This window comes from Desmodus rotundus, chromosome 2 (genome assembly GCF_022682495.2).
Source record: "Desmodus rotundus isolate HL8 chromosome 2, HLdesRot8A.1, whole genome shotgun sequence".
In the NCBI taxonomy this organism is placed as follows: Eukaryota; Metazoa; Chordata; class Mammalia; order Chiroptera; family Phyllostomidae; genus Desmodus; species Desmodus rotundus.
Window position 1 is genome coordinate 39,546,026 of NC_071388.1, and position 23,813 is coordinate 39,569,838.

Genomic DNA, 23,813 nt, shown 5'->3' on the forward strand with positions numbered 1-23,813 from the left:
GGCAGGCGGGAGGTGGAAGGGGCAAGCTGTTAGGTCTGAGACTAGAGGATTGCATGAGCGGAAGTGTGTCCTGTCCTGAACCTAACACCCTGGTCCAGTTGTTCAGCTGCCGCCGAGGTCCTGTGTGCGCCCCATAGGTCCTCCCTGCCGTGGGCACGTGGGATCACCCCTCCCTCAGCCTCTCTCCTCCTGAACGTATAGTTGTGCCTCTGTGCTTTTGGTTAGAAATTTCAAATGTTAGGCATTTTTGTTTGTCTGATTTTAAATTATTTTAACTTTAGACATTGTTCTTTTCTAGTTTCATAAAATCTTTTTTTTTTAAATTAACTTCCTGAAATGTCACAAGAATTGATATATGGATACATTTACAAAAAACCCCTATTTATTATGTTTGTTGTTCATCATCTTTCTTTCCCCAGTTGAATGTAACTCACAAGAAGTTTTTGTTTTATTCATTGATGTATCCCAAATTGGGTGCGTAGTAGGAGCTCAGTGAGTAAATGCTGAACATTGAAAACTTGATTACAGCTTATTTTCTCTCCATCCTCTAGATGTTTATTCCTTTCAAGAAGAGGAACCTGTTTTGGACCCGCATTTGGCCAAGCACTTAGCGCATTTTGGAATTGATATGCTTCATATGCACGGGGTGAGAATGTCCACTCTTTCGTCTCTGTTTCCGTCTCGTGGGGAGGGAACTGTCTGTTTTTTTAATATATTACTTCTCCAGTATGAATCTTCATTTTTTAGGCTTTAGTTTTTAATGGTTGCACGTACTTCTTGAATGTAAGTAATTGGCATTTTGTTTTGGTAACCAGCGTGGGCCTTTTTATGGTATAATAAAAATGGCACCTCGTCAAGGTTTGTTTCGTTGGAGTTTACTCGCAAAATCTCCATTGATGGAGAGGTGCATGAATCACCCTTTGTTCACTAAAGGGAGAAGGTACAGGAGATGACCTTTAAAATGATCTGTGACCAACATCACTTTAATTAATTTCAGGAAGGGAAGCAGAGCTCCTAGGGGGTGATAAGAATAAGCCAACATATTATTTTGATGCAAGAGCTTTGCTTCATTTACCGTTTTGTTTTCGAGATGCTCTCATGGCTGTGTGGCATTTGTCCCCGCAAGGAGCTACTTCAGTGTGCGTGTTTTGGGTTAGCCCAGCCCAGGCCACCTCGCTCTCCTCACGTTCTCCTGTGTCCTCTTTCTCACTCATGTCACTGGTTTGTTCTTTTTCTCTGCTCCTCTGTCAGCCTCCCCACTGTTTCGAGGCCGTCCCACGCCCCACAGTTTTGTTTCACTTCTTCTCCAACGGCCTTGCCTTTTCTTTTGCTGTGTTGTGTTTTATCCTCTCTTGAAATTATTCTGCTTGCTTCTTTCTTTCCATTCTTATTTTTCTTTTTTCCTCCTCCTATCTCCTTTCTTTTCAGTCTCTCTTTTAAATCTTTTAAATGTGGGTTTTTTAAATTGCAGAAAGACATAACAAAAGTTACCATTTTAACCATTTTTAATTGTACAGGTCTGTGGCATTAAGTACATTTACATTGTGCAGCCATTACCATCTCAGTCTCTTTTAATAGGTTGTTCATTCCTCTTCTTTGTTGGGGAAAAAGGGTAGAAACATCCATTGCTGTTAGAAATAATTCTAACAGTTCAACCATGATCTCACCTAAAGCTCTGTGAATGATGGTCGCAGCTAAAGTTGTTTTTCTTTAACGACTTTGCCCCAGACAGAGAACGGGCTCCGGGACAATGACATCAAGCCGCGGGTCAGTGAGTGGGAAGTGATCCAGGAGACGGGGACGAAGCTGAAGCCCATGTACGGCCCCGGGTACACAGGCCTCAAGAACCTGGGCAACAGCTGCTACCTCAGCTCCGTCATGCAGGCCATCTTCAGCATCCCGGAATTCCAGAGAGCGTGAGTGTCCCCTGCCGACCCAGCGCGCAGTGCCACCCTGGTCCCCTAGTGTGTGCTGGGGAAGCCCACCTTCATGGGCTGTGGGGCATTTCACCACCTCACCTGTAGGAGGTGCTTCTTGCCCTGGTGCTGGGTGAGAACCCTTGTCAACTGTTAAGGGGGTCAGGTGAGATAAGGAGAACTTTGTGAACTGAAAAACCTCCCAAAGGGATTTGTCATACTAATTAATACTGGCTTTCATTACTAGACTATCACCCTCTATGCCAAGAAAATGTTAATCATTAATCTTCACAGCAAGCCTGCCTAGTCCCTTCCTGTAGATGCGCTAGGAGAGATTCAGTGATTTGTTTGGAGGATTTAGGTTTTTTGGGGGGTTTTTTGGCCACTCAAAATGTGATTCACAGACTGGTCCTTGTCTTCACACTGCCGGATATGGCTCTGCAATGAGACAAGAGTGAAATTGAGAGTGAGCATTTAGCAATTTTTATAGCAATTAGACATGGCCATGTTTTATAAATAGCATTTTATTTTTCTAACAGTTTGTTTTTATCATATTTTTTAAATGTGCCATCTACATGAGTTGAGATAATTAAAAACCCGGTCCTTCACTGAAGATAATTTGGGGGGCGTGACTCAGGGCACTTCCTCCCTGTGCACGTGCAGGCTGCCTTCCCCCTCCCACACCCAGGGGCAGAGCAGCCATCCGTGGCCACGTTCTTCCTTAGCTGTGCTGGGGACCTGCGGCAGGGCTCTCCTGGGCAGCACTGTCTGAGTTTGGAACGCAGTCTCCAGTGTTTTCCAGAGTGGGCAGGTGTGCCCCTGGGTTCCAGAATGGGAGAGAACACAGGTGTGCTGAGACAGATGGGCAGACAGCACACTAGCAATAGCACAGGACAATTTTTTACCCAATGGAGTGGAAGTGCTAATGACTTCAACAGTGGTTAATAAAAAAGGATGGCAGATAACCTTTTCTTTCCTCTTGGTGTTTGAAGATTTACCTCTTACCGTTTTCTGGTTTTAGAAATTGATGGCCAGTTTTGCATGTCTGGTTTTCATTTTTTTTCATCCAGCTGATAAGGAGTGAGTTCTGTTCTGCTCAGCAGTGTGCTGGCTGTGGGGAGTTCAGTGATAAACCAAGGGGCCTGGTTCCTGACCCCACTTGGGGAGACAGACATTGAATAAATAGCCATAAGAACAGCTGCATGGTTATAATATTGTAGCTTCCATGAAGGAGAAGGCAAGGAGGTGGTCAGGAGGATCTCTTTGAAGAAAGGACACGCCAGGGGACATAGACTTTGATGGATGTTTAGGGGGAGTGGGGGCAGGGTGTTGGACAGACGGAAGGGCAAATCTGAAACTCTGAAGGAGACAGGAAAACCTTTTCGAAGGTCTGCATTGTGCATTGAATTGAGTAATGACTCAATATCTCAAATATGTGAGATACTGAGATATTACCCACATCTCATATTTGTATTACCATTTCATTGGGCAACAATGTAGCTTCATCTTATATGTCTCATGTTCCAAGGATTTTTTAAAACATTGAAGGAATGTCCTTAAGGTAGGTGTTGTATAATTATTGTTTTTGTTAAACTAGAGTGCAGAAACTTGTGTTCTTTTGTTACAAAGCCCGACAACACTTTTAGTGATTTACAACCCATAGTTTTTTTTTTTTTAATTTAATCTATTTTTTCAGTACCATTTAGTCCCGTTATAAAACAACCTGTAGTTTTTGAAAATTCTTTCCACACTCCAGAGTTTGATGAACATTACCTTTCTGAATTTTTTCTTCAATAAAAAAATGTACATTATGCCTGTGATTCAAATCTCTCACCTCAGTCTTGTTTCAAGGGTTTTAGAATTTTACATTATCTAATATTTTATATTCTGGGTTCTGAATATTTACTGTAGATATTAGAACACAAGCAACTTATTATTCATACTCTTTCTTTCTTTCTTTTTTTTCCCCACCAAATATCACTGGGTCGAAATACTTTCTCTTCACACACTTTCCCCCAGCAGGACTGACTCTGGAGTTAGGTCCAGGAGCAGGGCCTCCATTTTGTAAGTAGAGAGAGTGACCCACGGAGGGATGAGGTGACTTACGCACAATCACAGTGTAATTTGAGAACGACTCTTGGATACCCCGTCTGGCGTTTGGACCCCGTTTGCATCTCAAAATAATTCTGATGTGGATCAAACCTAAATAAGCTCGTGTACAAATTGAATGACAACTAAGATGGATTCTCAGAGAGCAAAACTCTGGTTTTTTCTTTGACAACCACTGGATTACAAACTGAAGATATAATACATATTTAAAAAATTGCGTAGTGTTCCTTCAGTATTTTAAGTTAATTTTGTTATAATGGATGATATTCCCCGTGGATTAGAAAAGGAATATAAATTACTAGCAAAATGGATTTTTTTTGACATCAAAAACTTACTGTTTAACTTTATTCCTCTCCACCAGTCTTGCCTGAAAACATAATCCTTTTCACAGATGTTCATCTTCCCAGGGAGTTTGTTTTGTCAAGTTTCGAGGTATGAAAGGACTAGATCGTGATGAGTTAATCATGTTGTGTATCACTAAGAATTCATCAGTGTGGCCGCTGGCTCTGAATAGTTTGGATACAAAGTTTGGTTTATCCATTATTTGGCTCTTGGTCTGTTGAAAAATTTCTGGTTGGAATTGTGGCCCTAGGGACACATCCATAAGCTGTTTCAACGGACTGTCCCTGAGAAGCGTGCTGTGTTCATTTTGATGTAGGTACATAATTGGGGACACAAATTCTGAGTCTGTGGACAGCAGGTGTCACTACTTGAGGTTTCCAGCAGTTGAGGGATCCAGTTAGAGGTCATCGCTGACTGTTAGGTGTCATGGTTCTCTGCTAAGGCTTTATTGCAGTAATGCTTTCTCTGTAGGGTTGTGGGTAGTCAATTATGGAAATGGTTTTTGTGATTACACGTTGTGCATGTATTCATTCAAGCGTATATTTATTGAGTGTCTTTTACATGTCAGATTCTGTTCTAGTGCTAGAGAGGCAATGATTTAGGTAGGGTGTCTGCCTTCATGGAGATTATTCTAGTACGTAATTTCTAGAGAGACAGATAATACACAAGAACATAAGTAAATGATATAATTGCAAATACTGATGCATGCCAAGAAGAAAGTAAGCCAGGGTCCTGTGATAGAGAATTAGGAAGGGTGGGAGGTGACTTTTAATCAGGCCCAGAAGGGTCTGTGGAGGGAGCATTCCAGGGAGGAGAGCAGATGGCGGGGCCCTGAAGCAGGAGTGAGCTTGGCATGCCCTTGGGGCAGGAAGGAGGGCAGGTGGCTGAGGCGCTGTGGGCTGGGGAGAGAGGTGGGGGTGAGGTCAGGGAAGTGCACAGAGCACCCTGCACGTTGGGGCAGGGAAAGGGATCTGCTTCTGGATTCTTTCCGGCTCGGAGTCAGAGTCTGAAGAGGGAAAGGTGGACAACACAAAGCAGAGGGTGTGAAATAGGCAATGAATTTGGGACGTGAAAGGAATGACTGCACAGTGAGGTCAGCGGTGGGCGGTTGGCGTTAGCACTGCCGTCAGTATGGGCTGGTCAGGAGGAGGGCTGTGGACTGCCCAAGGGTCCGAGGGTGGGCAGGTGCCGCAGGGTGACTCAGAGCACAGCTTTGCAGCCAGGCTGCCTGGGTCCCTCTGGGCTTCATCACTCTCTCCCTGGGTGGCTGTGAAAGCTACCTAATGACTTTGCACCCCGATTACTTGTATGTTTTAAATGGAGCAGTGATTCTAATCACTTCCTCATGGGGTTGTAATGAAGACTCAGCCAGGTAACATGTGAAACCCTCGAGAAACCTCTATCATCATCATTATTCATTTGGATGTGATTGGAACAATTCCCACCCTTATCATTTGTTTTTGAGATGGCAGTTGCGATGGCCTGAGCCACTGGTCCTTGACTCTGGCTGCATGTTGAAATCACTTGGGGAACTTGTAAAAGAGCCCAAATCCCAGGCCTCAGTCTTAGGCAGTGAAATCAGAACATGGGAGGGGGGTGGGGAAGTTAGTGGCTCTGGCTTTTGCATTTTTTTCAAGAAACTCTTCAGGGGATTCTACCTCACAGCAGGGGTGAGGTCCACTGATAAAAGCACAAGCATTTTGGGGAGGCCCCTGAATATGGAGCTGAGGTGGGAGCTCAGGAAAAACGTGCCTTCAGGGGGATGATTTAATTTTGACTGAAAGGTAAGAAAGTCCTAACTAGGACGATGTCTTATTTTGGTTCTCTTGGCTGAGTGTCTGTGTTTTGACCACCACTTCCCGTTTTCTAGGTATGTAGGAAATCTTCCAAGGATATTTGACTACTCTCCTTTAGATCCAACACAGGATTTCAACACACAGATGTAAGTGCCCAATTTAGTTTTTAAGAAAAGTCTCCAGCAGAGTATCCCTAGTGGTTGTTTCTGGGTTGCAGAATTAAAGTTAGTTTTCTTTATTTTATTCTTCATTTTATATATTTTTAAAAGTGTTCTAAAATGAACATATGATACTTAAAAAATTGTTTTACTTTAGAGGGAGAGGAAGTGCAGGGGTGGGGAGAGAGAGACATCAATTTGTTGTCCCACTTATTTATGGTTTCATTGGTTGACTCTTGCGTGAGCCCTGACTGGGGATCGAATCTGCATCCCTGGTGTAAGTGAGACGACACTCTAACCACTGAACTACCCACCCAGGACTCACATGTTACTTTTATAAGAAGAAAGAAATTAATAAAATTATCTGTAAAGTACTGAGGAAAATTTGAAAATGGAATCAGTATCAAGTAGAATCAAGTACATAAGTTGTTTGTGAGTAATTGAGATAAAGCGGCCCGCCTGAAAGTAGCTACACGTAATGAAGTTCGCAGATAATGTTAACATCTCTAAGGGGAAACAACAATGACCCTTCTGTTTTTGTTTCTCCCTCCTGCCCAGGACTAAGTTAGGACACGGCCTTCTCTCAGGCCAGTATTCAAAACCTCCCGTGAAATCTGAACTCATTGAGCAGGTGATGAAAGAGGAACATAAGGTATGTGTCTGAGCGGCTGGCATGTGGTATGCAGGGCGGAGGGGTTTCACCAGCTAGAATGTGGGTTTCCTGTGATTTGGCAAGTGGTGGCTGTAAATCTAACGCGCTGTCAGGACAGCTGTTTCGTTTCAGAGTCGCGGGCGGCTGCCTGCACGCTCTCCCAAAAGGATCAGCCGAGGCGGGGCTTCTAGTGGCAGTTGCTGTGTGGATTTTACGTGATTGCCATCTTTAAGGGTCTTCAGAAACAAAATTCGTTGTGAAATAGAGCTGAGATGGAAGGAAGAAACTTTATAAAACACACACATGTCCCCTTGGTAACACCGACTTGGCCCTTATAGTGCCTTCCTTCCCCTAAGCCTCAGCTTTGTTTGCTGGGGTTTCTCAAGAGGCTGGTTGTTAGACAACAAGACAGCCTTTCCAAGTCTCCCCCGCCCCGCCCCTGAGCCGAGGGTGCTGAATTTCTGGAGAGGGCTGGGCAGTCCTCATTTTTGGTAAGCTGCCAGGGGGTTCACAAGTGCACTCAAGTCTGAGAACCCAGTTGGCCATTCAGCCATTATTAATCGATAGAATGATTGAAAGATGTGCCTCACCCGATAGGCAGACTTGCATTTCCACGCACCTGCAGGATGGGCCACTGATGCCTCTCTGGGCTGCTCCGTTACACAACTCCAGAGGGCGCTCCTCGCAACCCAGTCTGTTTGGGCGGTGCCCTTGGAATTCCGTACTGTGCAGCTCACACGGCTGTATCTGGCAGCCTTGGCTCCGATTGCTGCAGATGTCCCGGGCAGAATGCGTGCCCCACTTCCCCCACACCTGCTCTGCCTTCAGAGTGCCCTGTTTTGACTTAGCGGGCAAGTTCTTCCACTTCTGCCTCTTGAGCGTTTGACCTCTGTGCTCTCGTCTTACACCAGTCATCCTTAACTAATGCCTGCAGACCGCAAGTAAGAATCGAAAGCGAATGAACTTTCTGCAATGAAGCCAGTTAGTGGGGGAAATGGAGCAAGTGGTTGAGAGGGGAGATTATGAACAGACAGAGGCCGTGTTTGGGGGTGGGGAGAAGGAAGTTGGTCCTGAGGAGGGTAGAGAGGGGTGTGGACATTCGGAGTGGCTAGGCCAGGACATCAGAGTGTGGTGGGGGCAGGAGGACGAGTTCTCTAGTTAGTTGCATTGCTATCCAGCCTTGCAAGATAATGAGTTTCTTATCCAGCCAAGACGGGAAGAACCTCATCTGGGACGTGGTTGAAGAGGTGGTTTTAATGTAGGGCTGGGGTTTCAGGGTATCCATGTTTCTTCTACCTCTAAGCCCTTGTGAAACTTTGAAGAGATGGTGATGAAAAAACTTGGTTCAAAATTTTGTTTTTGATCACACTTATCCTGGGTTTTTATCCAGGCAGGTACTTCTTGGGCCACTCCTAGGGGCAGAGTCCACCTTCCCTGGTGGAGGAGGAGACATGATGGGAGGTGGGAGCCTGGCCCCCTCTCCCGGCCTGCCGGGGGCTGTGGGACCACGGCAAGCAGCGTGAGCTTTCAGTCTCAGCAGTCAAACGGCAGAAATGGTCTCTGGGTGGTGGTTGTGAGTATCCCACGTGTGGGGTGCCCTCTCTAGTACAAATGAAGTCTGTGAGCGTTACATGAGTGCCGTTAGGCTTTCGGACTCTCTTCATCTGAGAAAATGTGAAATGAAAATTCGTCAATGTAGCAATGCTTGGAAGTAACATTTATTTTTGTTAATATCACAGAGTCCTTTTACATGAGGAAAAAACCAGTTCTTACGTGAATAAGCTGCATTATTAACTCAGTCTGCCAACAGTGGTGGGGGCCCTTGCCCCCTCCCTGCCGTTGGATTTCATGACTATTGTGTAGTAGCTTGTGATCTCCAGGGGTCTGAGGATTGCAGGTGGGAACCCCGGCTCTGTCTGGCTCAAGGCGTGCAACCTGGCAGCACCTGGGCCGCTTATGTCCTGCAGGTGTGTTTTGCTTGGCCCACGCACAAATGTCTGAATTTCCAGCTTCTCTTGAACACTCAGAAGCTCTGGCAGTCCCAGGCCTGGCAGCAGTTGGCTGGCGCTGGGTAGCAGCCCTCCATCACACAGCCCCCAGCTGGCTCCCTCCCTCCGGTGATTCATGACCTGGCTGATGGGCTGTGTATTTGGGTGTGTAACCCTTGGTCTAGATGACTTGTAAAAGCCTTTTTTGGCTCTAAGGCGCCACATCAATAGGGTCCCTTGATTGTTCAAAATGAGCTTGAATTGATCATTCTGTGTGGTTCTGAAGGTGTTAGTTCCAACCTTAAACAGGCAAGTAATGCGTAGCGAAATCTCTACTTCCATTCACAGTGGGGGGCAGCAGAAGTTTCACTGGCAGTTGGTTTCAGAGAAACCAAATTGTGAGAATCTTTCCTCTCGCAGCTATCGGGGCCCTTTGGTCTTGTCCCAGGCCGCTAGTGCTTGCGACTTACAGAGGAGCCTGACGTGCCCCGTGAGAGGAAAGAAGGTGTACTGAAGCAGGCAAGAGGATGGATTGCAGGAGGAACGTGTGGTGGAGGGGAGAGAGCGGAGACGGGTCAGAGCCGTGTGGCGGGCGTGCCTTTTTACAGGGCCACCGCCATTGCTGCGGGTACTGACGTTGCCCAGTTCTGACGAGAGGCCAGGCTCTCCTGTGTGTTCACCCATGCTCAGACCTTGCCTCACGTTCCAAAGCCAGCGTGTGGGAGGCTGGGCTTTCCACCAGGCAGCCCCGTCCTGAGTCTGTGCATTTGACCGCGGCGCCATCCTGCTTCCCTCACCGTTGTTCCACTAGTTCTAGGCTCCTGGTGCCTGTGTGTGTGGCTGCTGGTGGGTGGATGACAGAAGGGGTGCTTCGGGTTTGCAGAGTTACCAGGTCGACCAGTAACCTGGGTTTCTCACCTCTGTCTGACATTTTGCATCACTTCCAGAATATATTCCTGGCATTAAAATGGTCGGCCGCAGACCAAGGTGAAATCTAGTTTTTATGTATGCTTACTTCATTAGACTTTTTCATCTGTACAGGGATTTGCAGTGTTTTGGGGGAGGCACTGCCATTTCTACATACATTCTTGAATTGATTTTAAAATTAACTTGCATCTGTGGTAGATAAAACCTCACTATAAAAGAATACTTTTTCTTCTTCAAAAAATATATTCCTGGTTTTTATGCATTCTAAGACAGTGCTTTCACAAGTTTTAATACTGAGTACTCTATAATTTGTTTTTCCTTCTGAAGATAACATGTTTTAAACAGTTGTTTTCTGAACAAACTTTCTCAAGCAGGAATTCATTTGATGTCCTATGTAAATAATCCTTGATACATCGTTACTAGCCTCAGTTTTTGATAAAAATGTTCTACTTGGAGGTGATGTAATTTTAAACTAAGAACTTTGTTTTCACCAACCTCCATTTTCTTGGGTTGGGCAGTTGTAACATTTTTGACTCACCTTCTGAAACATGAGAAATAGCTTGGGGAATGCCCTGTGTTCCTCCTTTGGATCTGGGTTAGGAACTACCGGTTCAGGGTTTACGTTTAAAAGTTTGAATCAGTAGATGACAATACACGTGTGAATTGGGGACAGGCTGAGATGGGTCTGTTTCCATTCCTGTGGTGTTACAATGTATATGTCCCACCGAGATGGATTTATTTTCATTCCTGTAGCCTTACAAGAGTTGCTCTAATGTGATACAAAGCCTCAGTCATGTTGCTTGTTTATTAATTAAAGCATTAGGCTCAGGGGACCATGAATGGACCGTGTCTGGCTGCCTTCTTGGTTCGGTGGTCAACAGAAAGCCCGCGTAAGCGGGTGGGAAAGATTCTGAACACCCTAGTCCTCTCCCTAGTATTAGCTCATCTGTTTTGCAGTTGCTGATGGAGAAAATAAGTACAGTATCCTATAAATACAACTGGTTCCTGAGGTGGTTGCTATTTTGGAGACTCTCTGGGGCTGTGTCTCACAAAGTCACTTGTCAGGACAAGCCATTGCTTTAGGTGTCCAAGGGCTGGCGCACAGTGGGGGTGAGATTTCTGAAGGCAGGTCTGACTCATGGTCACTTTTGGTCTCTCCCTGTCATCTTGGGCAGTGATAGGTCCATAGGGGGACACTCGGGTGATGTCACCAACCCACTGCCAACCAGGAAACTGGTTTCTTTGACTTAGTTCTTTGGTTCTTATTTGGTCTTTCTGTTTCTTGTAAGTAAGAAACTGCCTTATCCAGAGCCTGGCCCCCATTAAAAAAAAAGTTATTTAAATTTGCAAATATGCACAGAAGTAGAGAGTAAAGTGTAATGTGTTCCCATGTACCACTAGGTACCTTCAGCTGTCACTGTTCTGCCAACTTGGTTTCCTCTGTTCCCCCAAACGGAACTCTTTGCGTTCCTTCCTCTCCTTTCCCCGAAGTATTTTCACCCCAAATCCACGTATCTTCCTTTTCACCTGTAAATATTCAGTATGCATCTATAACTAGAATCCTTTCTTTTTAAAAGGAATATAAATATCATGTTACGATTTTAAAGTGTTAGAAGCGTAACAAAATGAGTAGCTGTCCCTTGGTAAATCTAATACCCAGTCCATGTCTAGATTTTTCCCTGCGGAGTCAAACGCATCTTTTTCAAGTCCTCTCTTTTTCTTTTCGCACGGTATTGATTTGTTGAAGGAGCTGGATCATTTGCCCAGGATTCCTCTAACAATTGCTTCCGTGAGCTGTTGATTAGCTTGTGTTTCTTATAAATTGGAAGTTAGATCTGGAAGCTTAATTAGATTCAGGCTCAACTTTTTTATTGACTTTCCGATACATAAGATATGAAGTGAACACAGTAATTGGTGAGCCTGGGAATTTGTGAGACCTCCCTTCTGAAATCAGAGGTAGCACCGAGGGGGGGGGGGGCATGGGTGCAGGTGGATAGGGCTGGCTAACGATCAAGGCGTTGAGTGCGGAATAGCTGAGTGGGAGCTAAAGAGCTCTGACCCAGCCGTGAAAGCCAGGAGCTGGTCCGCAGTGTGGAGTGCAGAGGGAGAGGTCCCATCTCCCTGGCGAAGCAGCTTTTCCAAGTAACTTCTCAGGGACCAACAATTCTCAAGCTGTAGCTGAACCGTTGAACAAAGTATTAAGAAAGGTCTGTTGAGGGAAAAGAAATGGGCACAGAAAGAGAAGAGGCATAGAAGGGGAGTGAATGAGGCTGGGCACAGTTCATTCTGAGTGTCTGGGGTTTCCTGGGCTTTTCCCCAGGGTCTCTGTTGAAGCATCTCCTCCCAGTTGTATGACCACAGGGTGGCACAGAGCAGCAGGCAGCCTCTCAGAATTTAGTGACCTGTTGAACTTTCCAAAGCAACTGCTATGGTGGGGACTGGCAGGCCGCACCAGGCTGGAAGCACAGCCTGTAAGAAGGGCCTCCATCCGGAATAGGCAGCGAGTGTGTGCTTGTGTGAATGCCGACCCAGGGATGCACAGTGTGAAGGGATTTATTCCAAGTGGGGCCTCCACGCTGCTGGTAGAGGGGAATGCTTGCGGGCCTGCCTGTGGTGCTGGCCCCCGCGGTGCCTAGCAGCGGTTTGAAGAGGGCTTACCCAGAGTCCAGGGCATACTGTGTTGATAAGATGGACTCAGGGTCATCAGAGATGAGCACTGGTCACTTGTGGGCAAGAAGCAGTATTAGGACCCGAGAGAGAGACAGGCAAAAGACAGAGACAGAGAAAGACTGACTTTTGTAGCTGTGATCCCGCGCTGGTTTTCTCCTGTCAAGTGGAATAAATAATAATATTAATCACCTCACGAGGCTGGGAGAGATAAACAAGATACACATACTAAGTGCTCAGAACTGTGCCTGGACCTAGTAAATATTCACCCAAGTACCCAGAATAGTGTCTGACATTTTATAGCACTCAGGAAATTTCCGTCGAGTGAATGAGTGTCAGCCATTGTGCACAAAGATAAGGATCATTTTTGCACGCTTGTGTCGGCTGATACTAAGTGGATATACATCAGCATCATGAATGAAGAAAGTTACAACTTTCACATAGCTTTCAGGAGGTGCATATACAGGTAGTAAAATGAATTATCAGGTATACTGTATTTTGCCATGTATGATGCATATCTACGTTTCTGGCCCAAACTTTTGGGGGAAAAAAGCTTTTGTTTTGATTTTTAAATTCAATTATTTATTTATTTACTCATTTATTTATTTATTTATTTCTATTTAGATATTTGTTTTTTGTATTATAAAGGAGTTTTAGGATACTATGAACATACTTTGAATATACTATGGTAACAAATAATTACAAACCACAAGAACAGATACAAGGTATTTCAGGCACTACTCATATATAATGGACATCCTTATTTTTCCCTCAGAAATTTGGGCAAAAGAGTGTGCATTATACATGGCAAAATGCAGTAAATTGGTCTTCACATATCACTGGGAGCACATCCGAAGCCATGTGTGTGTAAGCGGTCACTTCTGTCCAGGTCCCACACCCTCCGAATTCTCTAAGGGCTGCTGTTTCAGGTCCCCTGCAGCGATCTCGTCCATTTGTTACAGATGGTGTGTTGTCCGTCAGCCCACAGAGGGCCCAATCCCCAGTAGTGCTTTGCAGGAAGTAGGTGGTCAGTAAATGCAGGATGACTAGATCAGATACATTTTCAGGGAGGCAGGAAATTCACCTGAGCTTTATTAGAAACAGTGTTTAGTACATGCAGGTTGGAGAGGTTTTATATGTAGAGCTGCCCCTTGGCCGATGGCTGTGGGAGTTTTCCCATCACCTGCTGCATCTGACTGTGTGATTTTGTGCACACCTGTCGTGGTGTCCCGTCCCTAGGCATTGACCAGGATGCCCGGGAGATCTCGGAGAACTGTGAGACGTGGCCTCCGCCAGCCAGACTGCAGTCAGGCTGAGGAGACGGGCCAGGGCAGGCTGAAAGTGAGAGGAGGTCGGGGCACTTGCTGGCCCACAGAGCAAGTTCTCTGGATGTCAGAGGAGGGGACGAGGCCTGGGAGCTGAGCGCGTGGTGGTTCGCGACGTGGGTAGACAGCAACCACACATGTGCAGAGAGCTCGTGAATTTCTTCTTTAGCTTGATTGGCCAGGTGAGGTTTGTGTCAGTGAGACCTACTATGTGCTATGGCCACCACTCCGTTTTTGCTAAGGTGAGCCAGGACCTGCATCAGAACTGGGCGTTCGTTCTGGTTCTGCTCTTTGTGAGCTGTGTGATAATCCGGTTGTAAGACCACTTTCAGTGGAGCGACCTACCTGGCACTTCTCTGCCAGTCTCAGTTTCCCTAGCTGTACAATGGGGGCAATGCTCCTACCTTCTTTGTAGGGTTATTGTGTTAGGTGCCCCATTATTAGATGGGGTGAACTGGGAGGGGATGCAGGAAACGGCGCTATCATGAGCCCACCTCTGTCATCAAGGCGATGTAGACTCTTCCCACTTGTTGCCTAGGTTTCCTTCACGTTACCAGCATTAAAAGGTCCAGTTCGCATCAAGGTCGGTTTACAGCTTCTCCCCCTACCAAGCTCAGGAGTCTCAGAAACCAGCAGTGCAGCAGGGTCAGCATCAGCATCCTCTGGCATTTTTTTCCTTGCTCCACCTCTGCTTCCTGCCATCTCCTCTGGCCCCTCCAGAGTCAAGCTGGGGCACATCAATAGTTCCTTAGAGAGGACCCCCACTTGTACCCTGAGGGACCCCCACGAGGACCTTTCCTGACCCTGTCCAGCTGGCCCTGTTATCCCCCATTCTGGCTCCTGCCCCGAGACTCCTTGGCCAGCTGACCTCCCATCATGTTACGCAGCATCCCTTCTGGAGGAGCCTGGCTGCCTTCTGTGCTATCCTTTAGCCTCTGGGGAAGTTCACACATTCTTGTCCTGCTGGAGTTGTCCCTGCCACTCCCTCTTCCCGCTCTGCCATCCAGGCAGCTGCAGACAGCCTTTTCCCGCTTCTCCGGGTGAGGAGCAGGCTCCAGCCGCTCCCTGTGCTCTGGAGCCCAGAGCAGCTCTGCAGGAGTTCCCGGGGCATGCAGTGCCATTTCTGTCTCTGCCAGGGGTTCTCTCCTGTTCCTGCCTCAGGCATCTCTAGCCTGCTCTGCGGTGGGCTGTAACAGGCAGTTTGGCCACCGGGTAGCAATCCTGTGAGGTTGCAAGGGCCGAGTGTCTCTCTTAGAAAGTGGGATATCGATCACGTCTTTAGTTTTGACTTAACAGGAAGAGCCTCGCCCTGTTCTCAGATCAAGTTCAGAGTGCGTGGACGGTTGTGCACTAAACATCCAGGGCATGTTGGTGTTCTCATTTCGCTTCTCTGGGCTTCAGTTTTCTCATCTGAAAATTAGGGTTTACGGCAACCCCCCTCTGCTTGCCACTTAATGCTGTTAACGTGTAGGAAAGTCCACATTTGTAAGTTGAGTTTATTTTTCTATTTTAGCCTCAACAGAATGGGATCTCTCCACGCATGTTTAAGGCCTTTGTAAGCAAGAGTCACCCGGAATTCTCCTCTAACAGGCAGCAAGATGCCCAGGAATTCTTCCTGCACCTGGTTAATCTAGTAGAGGTGAGTCAGAAATGCTCAAAGGGCTGTAGGAAGTGTGCCCAGCTCCTAAGCACAGCCCTCCCTGGCTCGGCCAGAGTGTCCCCACACCCCCGACCTAAGTCTCCCCCTGCCCGAGCCCCATCAGAGTCGACTTCTTTGAGGTGTCTCTGCTCAGCCCACTCAGTGTGACGGCTCCTTGTGTCCTGTTTTCTAGGCCCTTGTGCATCTCCTTGCTCTCCGTTTGTTTGTACTTGTTACAGGAGTGTTTATCAGTTATTTCATTCACCATTCTTTTTCCTTTTCCTTTGTTTTTGGTGACAAAACTTCCTGAGGGTCCTGTGTGGTATTTGGAGTCCTACCCTGACTCAGAGGTGGCCACACTTTGCTCACAGCAGAGTTGAGTCACAATAAATGCTGTGGTTTTCAAAAGCCACTAAGAATTTATGATTAACGATTTTTTCCCCCTCTTAAAAACAACTTTTTTTCCCGATTCTATATGTGTTCTTTGTGGAAAATATAGAAAGGTACAAAGGAGGAAGGTCAAAATCACCCAGAATACCAGGCCCTACAAAGAACCAGTGTTAACAGTTGGGTGTCTGGCCACCAGACATTTCCCAGGTGCATTTGGTAATTGCCCCCACGTGGTTTCGAAGCAGCATTTCCAGTCCACCCGCCGTGAGCGTTTCTCCGTGCCGTTACGTGTTCGCATTTAGTGGGGGTTCTTCTTCACCTGCATGTAGTCCTCGCGAGTGCATGCGTGTAGTCACATACATGGCTTCACTTTCCCCAGCCTGGCCCTTTTTCTGTTCCTTTAGCTCGGCTTCCTCCTCCCCTTTCTCCTCACTCGGTCCAGGGCAGGCCCTCTCCTGTGACTTTTAATGGCGGCATAATATTAATTCACAAGAGGAATCATAGATTGTTAAGCCGATCCCCACGTGGGGACTGTAGATAAACACCAGTGTTTTGCTGTTAGAGTTCTCTGGTGAGATGGCATGTCCCGAGGGGTCGTTTCGTAACACCCAGGTCTTTATGTCAGTTGTACTTGATTTTATGCTGATTTTTATTTATGGCTTAATATTCAAAAGTCCACTAACCTGATGTAATGTAACCTTCAGAGGAACCGCATTGGCTCAGAAAATCCAAGCGATGTGTTCCGGTTTTTGGTGGAAGAACGCATTCAGTGCTGTCAGACCCGGAAGGTCCGCTACACGGAGAGGGTGGACTACCTGATGCAGCTGCCTGTGGCCATGGAGGCGGCGACCAACAAGGGTAACGGGTCCACAGTGGGGAGGTGGCAGCGTGCTCCCTCACGCGTGAGCCCCCTGCAAGCAGACCACACCGTGCAGCCCCTGCACCGCTCCGCCAGGACTCCCAGCCCCGACGGCGCGGTTCCGTCCCTTTTCGTCTTTCCCTCAGTCCCCATGGGACTTGCTTTTGAAACGAATCAAACACATCACAGACTTTTTGAAGGGATTGTGGATGGATGGAACTTACTTCAGTGCCTATACATTTGACCAAGTGTTTGGCTTGGAGTCAGCTTAGTTTGGGGGAAAATATTTGTAATTAGACATGTGGAAAGTTTTTTAACAGCATCATCGTAAGCTGTGCTATGGAGTCTGAGGCAAATGACCAGAACTGCATTTTTTGATGCGAGACACGCGAGCAGAGGTCTCGTGATGTCATCCAGCTTTGGCATCTGACTCTTTCCGTTTCCCCTTATAGTCGATGAAGTGATGCAGGCATTGTGAGCCCCTTCAGAGGGGCTCTGGACTTGGGAAGCAGGAAGAAGGCAGAGATACTGCAGCCAGGTTGGGGTCTGAGGGGAAGGTTTCTTCAGTCTATCTAATCTGGTTCTTTCCTGGCAGAATAGATAAAATTCTATTTCTTAGAATTAACATTTTAAAAGCAGAAAAAGGCAAAACACCTGACAGGTTCCTTTGTCCTATGAATGAGTCATTTCTGTAGATTCCAGAAGCTTCCTGGGTGCCCTTTTTCCTCTGTTTTGGGGAACCAACTTTATGTGCTAATTGCAAAGTGATAATGATGGTGATTTCAAGGTAAAAAGATTTCCATTTCCTATAAGCTCCCACAGCTTTTAAATTCTTATCCTTTGTAAGGGTACAAATGAGGGTGAGGGTGTATGGTTTGTTTCCTTTTTAGAACTAGACTTGTATCTTGCAGACCTCAGGGATACTGCCTTACACGTTCTGCTCAGTTCTGTGATCCTGTTTGACACACTGTTAAAATTTATGAGTGGCAACTATTTTGTTGAGGAAGGAGACTGATAATTTAGTTAGCCTCTGGATATCGATTGCTGGGACACCAAATGCCAGAATCCTAGATGTAAGCATATTATAAACCGATGGTGGACCGGGAGACGAATTTTAAGAGCATAGTCAGATGTGTTTAAGAAAACACCTAAGTACATACGTGTGCTTAGACACTGAATCAGGAGTGATTTCTTTTTTCTTTTTTGGAATACAAAAGGAATTCCCAGAAAGGCCCCTTCAAAATCTACATAAAATTTTGACTCGCAGGTGGTTTCCAAGAGCAGATCTGCTGACTCTTGGGAAGTTCACAGTGCACTGCCTCTTCTCCCTGGGTGTTCAGTCCTGGGAACGGGGATAGTGTTGGAAGGCTTCCTGGGTTGGCAGTCCTGTTATCTGAGGTGGTGAGTCATCTCAGCCGGAAGTTGTCTTGGCAGTGTCGGTCTCACAGACTGTGCTGTGGGTAACTGCAGTCCTTACGGTTCCCTTTGCTCCCTGGCCCACACCCTCCGTGACCTCTATTCATCCAGAAGGGCCTGGGGAGAGGTGAGCCCTCGTTTCTTTCACTGTGAAATTCTCTGTGTGAAGAAGTTGTGATGGGAAAGTGGCATTTGGGTAAACCAGCCTTGACCTCTGGACAAATGAGAGCCCAGGTTTGTGCATCACTTGTATCACACGCGTGGTCTGAACCTCCCGCCTGGGCCAGGGTTCACCGTTCCCTTTTGTCAGTCTCAAAGGGGAACTGGCAAAAAATGTGAATGGCTCAATGTAGCCCGTCAGTGCTCCTCTAAAGTCACCCAAGAACAGCCTTTGTGCGTGCTTTTCTGCATCCGTGAAGGGCAGCAAGTAAGCAACCCTGCCCCAGCCTTCAGGGAGGAAACCTTCAGGCAAGATTGTCCAAAGGGGATGTTTTTCATTTCCAGAAGATAAGATCAAGGTGCTGGCTCGGTGGCTCAGTTCGTTAGAATGTTGTCCTGATATGCCAAGGTTATGGGTTTGATCCCCGGTCAGGGCACATGCAAGCATCAACCAATGAATGCATAAATAAGTGGAACAACAAAATTGATGTTTCTCTTTCTCTCTCCCTTCCTCTCTCAAAATATTTCTATGTATCTGTATATAGATAAATCTATCTGTCTATAAAAGAGTGATTGCAAAGACATTCAGTTGCTTGCTCTTTTACTCAGATGAACTGATCGCCTACGAATTAATGAGAAGGGAAGCAGAAGCAAACCGAAGACCCCTTCCGGAGTTGGTTCGTGCCAAGATACCGTTTAGTGCCTGCCTTCAGGCCTTTTCTGAACCAGAAAACGTGGATGATTTCTGGAGCAGTGCCCTACAGGCAAAGTCTGCGGGTGTGAAGTAAGTGTGTGTGTGTGTGTGTGCGTGCTTGCACATATGCACTTCTGTGTGCTTATTTGATGGTGGTGGGATAAGGAGGGGGGTTTGAGAGGTGGGAGCTGGGGTAGGGGCGTGGTGATGGGTATTGTGTGTATCTGCGCATGCTTGCTCACGTGTGGTGAGATAGGATTGTGATTCACATGACCTTAGTTCTACACTTCACTTGTGTGAGACTCCTCAGTGAAGCAGGCTTATTATATACTAGGGAAGGAGTGCCTTTAAAAAAAATTTTTTTTTTGCCGAGAAGGTGTAGCCAAAAACCTTGTCCCCCGCGGCAGGAATGATATTGATGAAGAAATCACAAAAATACCTATGACCGTCTTCAGTATTTAAAGTCCGCTGTGATAGATTTTACTTCCACAATTAAGTATTTGGCTGAGAACTTGGTTGACTGTGCTGCCACCTGGAGGCCAGGGGTCTCGGGACCTCTCGGTGGGCAGAGAGGCTGCTGAGCGTGTTCAGGTGAGCTGCTCGGGACTCAGGCCGGAGGTGTCCTATTTCCACATTGTCGGCCTCCTTGCCAGGTACATGAAGTGGTACATGAAGCATTTTTTTTCTTCAGTCAACGCCTTAGTTAATTTTATACAGTCCAGCCCAGCCCTTGCTGACACACTTTAGGTTTAGAAAATGAGTGCATACAGTGGCATAAAATGAGGGGAGGTCTGCAAGTCTGACCCGGGGAGTTTTCCTGCTTTTAGGTATGCTTTGGCCGTATTTATTCTAGGCTAAGATTGAGCTCTAGTTGATGGAAAGGGGAGGGGAGGATGGAAGAACTATTGCTGGCTGTTTTCACCTCAACCTCCAGTAGCAGTCAAACCTAAACCACTATTCTCTGCCACAGCCGTCCCTCAGGATTCCTCTGTCTTAGATAATTGACCTCATATGTCAAAAGTGGGTAAACAAAAAGAGCTTATTTCAAAAGCTAAAAAAAGCCATATTTTCTTAAAATAATTTACTAAAGGGTTCTTTACATCCAAATGAGGATTAGTATTAGTTCACTCAGTTATCAGTTATCCATTGCAGGGTAAGTTTTCATCCTAGGACTGCTCAGGTTGTGTGTGTATGTGTGCGTGCGTGTGCATGTATACACATGTGTGCATGCACACACCCGTGCATGCACGCACACATGTGCATGTGTGTACATGTGTGCATGTGGGTGCACATGTCCTCGCGGATAATAGCTGGTATGTTAAACGTCGCTATTCACTTCATTGCAGCTTGGACACCTCTTTGGGCAGTTAGGTATCTACACACAATAATAGTGGTAGAAACAATTTCTGTAATTGTCCCCCCCCAGCTTTATTGAGATATAATTGACATACAACACTGTGTAAATTTAAGGTGTACAACATGTTGATTGGACTTTGGTTTTTTTTACTTTAAGTATTCACAATAGGCTGAATAATCCTCAACCACTGCTCCTTTTCTGTGAGAGTCTTTCCTTCTCAGGGAGAGTCAGTGATTTCCTCGGATTTGGAGTGAATTAAGTAGCATATCCAAGACCCACCACAATTCATGTACTCTTTTTGGACCTTGCTCTGTCCCGGTACTATGACTTCTCTTCAGCACTAGGGGGCAGCAGTGATTTGCGTTTGTTTTCCGTGTTCTGGAAGGAAGCATTCCAAGTACAAGGCACTGACTTAGATTTGGAAAGTGGACTTTACAGGGAGACTGCCCAAGAAATTTTTATTTTAGAAGATATTTCTAGCACATGTATACAGCTAATTTTATTTTATTTTTTTACATATACCTACCACATTCACATTGACACTGAAATAGAAATGATTGTTATAACTAAGATGACAAATATTGAGAGAATGAGCTGGAACTGGGACATGAATTAGGTGAACAAATTGAATAATCTGTGTACAAAACTGCCAAACTCAAGTCCAGGCAATTCAGCCTTTCTTATCCACAATATTTATACCTCTGGGATCCACGAGACCATGGATTCAGGTGCAGTAGTGTTTTAATGAGGTCCTCAAAGTTCCAGTCGTCAACCTCATGGAAGTTCCCAAGTTTCCTCCTATGTCAACTCCATGCTGTAAGCTAGTGATTCTTAGTGGGAGCAGAGGTGGGAGTATGTCAGGATTGCTTGGGGCACTTTTTCAAACCCCACATGCAAACACATAATGCAAAAGGTAAAGGGGTTAAAAAGTACAACTTGGTAGTTACAAAACAGTCACAGGATGGGAAGTCCAGCTTGGGAGTATAGTCACTGATATTGTGGTAGCCAGGTGTGGTGTCGGGCGGCCCCTGGAAATACCGGGGGAACACTCTGTCAAGTGTGTGACTGTCTACCCAGTATGCTGGAAACCTGAGACTAACACAAAATAATATCGACTGTAAAAAACCAAAACCAAACACGTAATGCATGCACGTCTACACACACCTACAAATCTATATAACATACACTGAATTCCACCAAGGGTTTTAGAGCAAACCGATGTCTGGTTGAAAAGCGCTTTCCAGAAATACAAAATGCCGCAGTAAAAGTAATAATTTGGCGATGGGGCCGAAATCACACTGCAAGGACAGCACTCTCCTTCTTTAAACATTGTCTTTTTATGCAAACCCAGGGTGAAGGGGCAGGAGTGGGTGAGTGTGTGTCTGCCTATCTGTTTGCGGGGGCTCCGCCTCAGCCCCGTCACCAGAACTGCGGGGGTGCCGCACACAAAGCGTATGATGCTTCAGGAGCCGTGCTCACAGTTCCCAGGGCCTTGTTTCACTGACATAATCAATCCTCTTATGTTTCCCAGAACATCTCGCTTTGCCTCATTTCCTGAATACTTGGTAGTGCAAATAAAGAAGTTCACTTTTGGCCTCGACTGGGTTCCCAAAAAGTTTGGTAGGTATCTTGTGCATGTTTTTCCTTAAAACATCAAATCAGCCATTTAAAAAGTATGGCATGTGAAATAGCCATGAGTGATTGGCTGCCAGAATGAGTTCCATTTCATTCTTTTTCCGGTATTTCCACCTTTGTCTTTTGAAACAGAGTATGTGATAAACACTGATGACAAGATTAGCACATGCTAACCCACCCCTGTAGTCATGGGTTTGAAATGCATGGATTCTGGGAGTGAAAAAAGGACCCCCACGTTAGCACGTAAACAGTGCTTCCCAAATGTTAAGGAGCATACAGATTGCCTGGGAACCTTGGTGAAATGCAGAAGCTGATTCAGCAGGTCTGGGACAGGGCTTGGGATTCTTTATTTCTTTATTATTTTATCATTGAATATTTTACTTTTTAAAATTATTATTATTTATTGAATTTATGGGGGTGACATTAGTTAATAAAATTATACAGGTTTCAAGTGTACAACTCTATAATACAAAACCATCTGTATATTGTACTGTGTGTTCCACCCTAAGTCAAATCTTCTATCACCATTTTCCCCCTTTACCCTCTTGTACCTCACCTCACCCCCTCTTTCCCTCTGACAATCCACCAGTGTTGTCTGTGTCTGTGTCTCTGAGGTGTTTTTTTTGCTGAATCCCTTCACCTTTTTCACCCAACTCCCCAAACGCCTTCCCCTCTGACAGCTGTCAGTCTGTTCTCTGTATCTCTGAGTCTGTTTCTATTTTGTTTGTCAGTTTATTTAGCTCATTATATTCCACATTTAAATAAAATCATACGGTACTTGTCTTTTTCTCGCTGGCTTATTTCACTTAGCATAATACTCTCCAGGTCCATTCATGCTGTTGAAAAAGTTAAAATTTCCTTCTTTTTTATGGCCAAATAGTATTCCACCATATAAATGTCCCACAGCTTTTTTATCCACTCATCTACCAGTGGGCACTTGGGCTGCTTCCAGATCTTGGGTCTTGGAAATAATGCTGCAATGAACATAGGGGTGCATATATTCTGTCAAAATAATGTTTCAGGTTCCTTCGGACACATACCCAGAAATGGAATCACTGGGTCATAAGGCATTTCCATTTTTAAGTTTTTGAGGAAATTCCATACTGTTTTCCACAGTGGCTGCACCAGTCTGCATTCCCACCAGCAGGGCTCCCTTTTCTCCACATCCTGGCCAGCACTTGTTGATTCAGTGATGATGGCCAGTCTGACAGGTGTGAAGTGAAATCTCATCGGGGTTGTAATTTGCTTCTCTGATGACTAGTGACATTGACCACCTTTTCATATGTCTATCGGCCATCTGTATGTCCTCTTTAGAGAAGTGTCTATTCAGGTCCTTTGCCCATTTTTTAATTGGATTGTTTGGTTTTTTTTTGGTGTTGAGTTTTATAAGTTCTTTATAAATTTTGGATAATAACCCCTTATCAAATGTATCATTGGTAAATATGTTCTCCCATTCTGCCTTTCCATTTTGTTGATGGTTTTCTTTGCTATGCAAAAACATTTTAGTTTGATATAATCCCATTTATTTATTTTTTCTTTTGTTCCCTTTGCCTGAGGTGATATATCAGAAAATACTTTTTCTTTTTATTTATTTTTATAAATTGATCTTTTATATAACTTTTTAGACACTATTTTGTTTATTTCCTCTCTGATGTTTATTATTTCCTTCTCCTTATGTTGAGCTTTGTTTGCCATTCTTTTTCTAGGTTTTAAAGTGTAAAATTAGATTGTTTGAGATTTTTCTTGTTTCTGAGGTAGGCTGGAAATGCCATGGATTTCCCTCT

General features: G+C 45.5%; 1 protein-coding gene across 1 annotated transcript in view; it reads left to right on the forward strand.

The window, feature by feature from the left end:
• USP13 (ubiquitin specific peptidase 13) overlaps positions 1-23,813 on the forward strand; it is a 103,003-nt gene that overhangs the window by 49,677 nt on the left and 29,513 nt on the right. The window contains exons 7-14 of the mRNA XM_053918113.1: positions 552-646; positions 1,729-1,916; positions 6,238-6,309; positions 6,880-6,973; positions 15,394-15,519; positions 16,614-16,767; positions 18,953-19,127; positions 21,926-22,014. Coding sequence (XP_053774088.1) covers positions 552-646; positions 1,729-1,916; positions 6,238-6,309; positions 6,880-6,973; positions 15,394-15,519; positions 16,614-16,767; positions 18,953-19,127; positions 21,926-22,014 — 993 coding nt within the window. The remainder of the gene's footprint in view (positions 1-551; positions 647-1,728; positions 1,917-6,237; positions 6,310-6,879; positions 6,974-15,393; positions 15,520-16,613; positions 16,768-18,952; positions 19,128-21,925; positions 22,015-23,813) is intronic.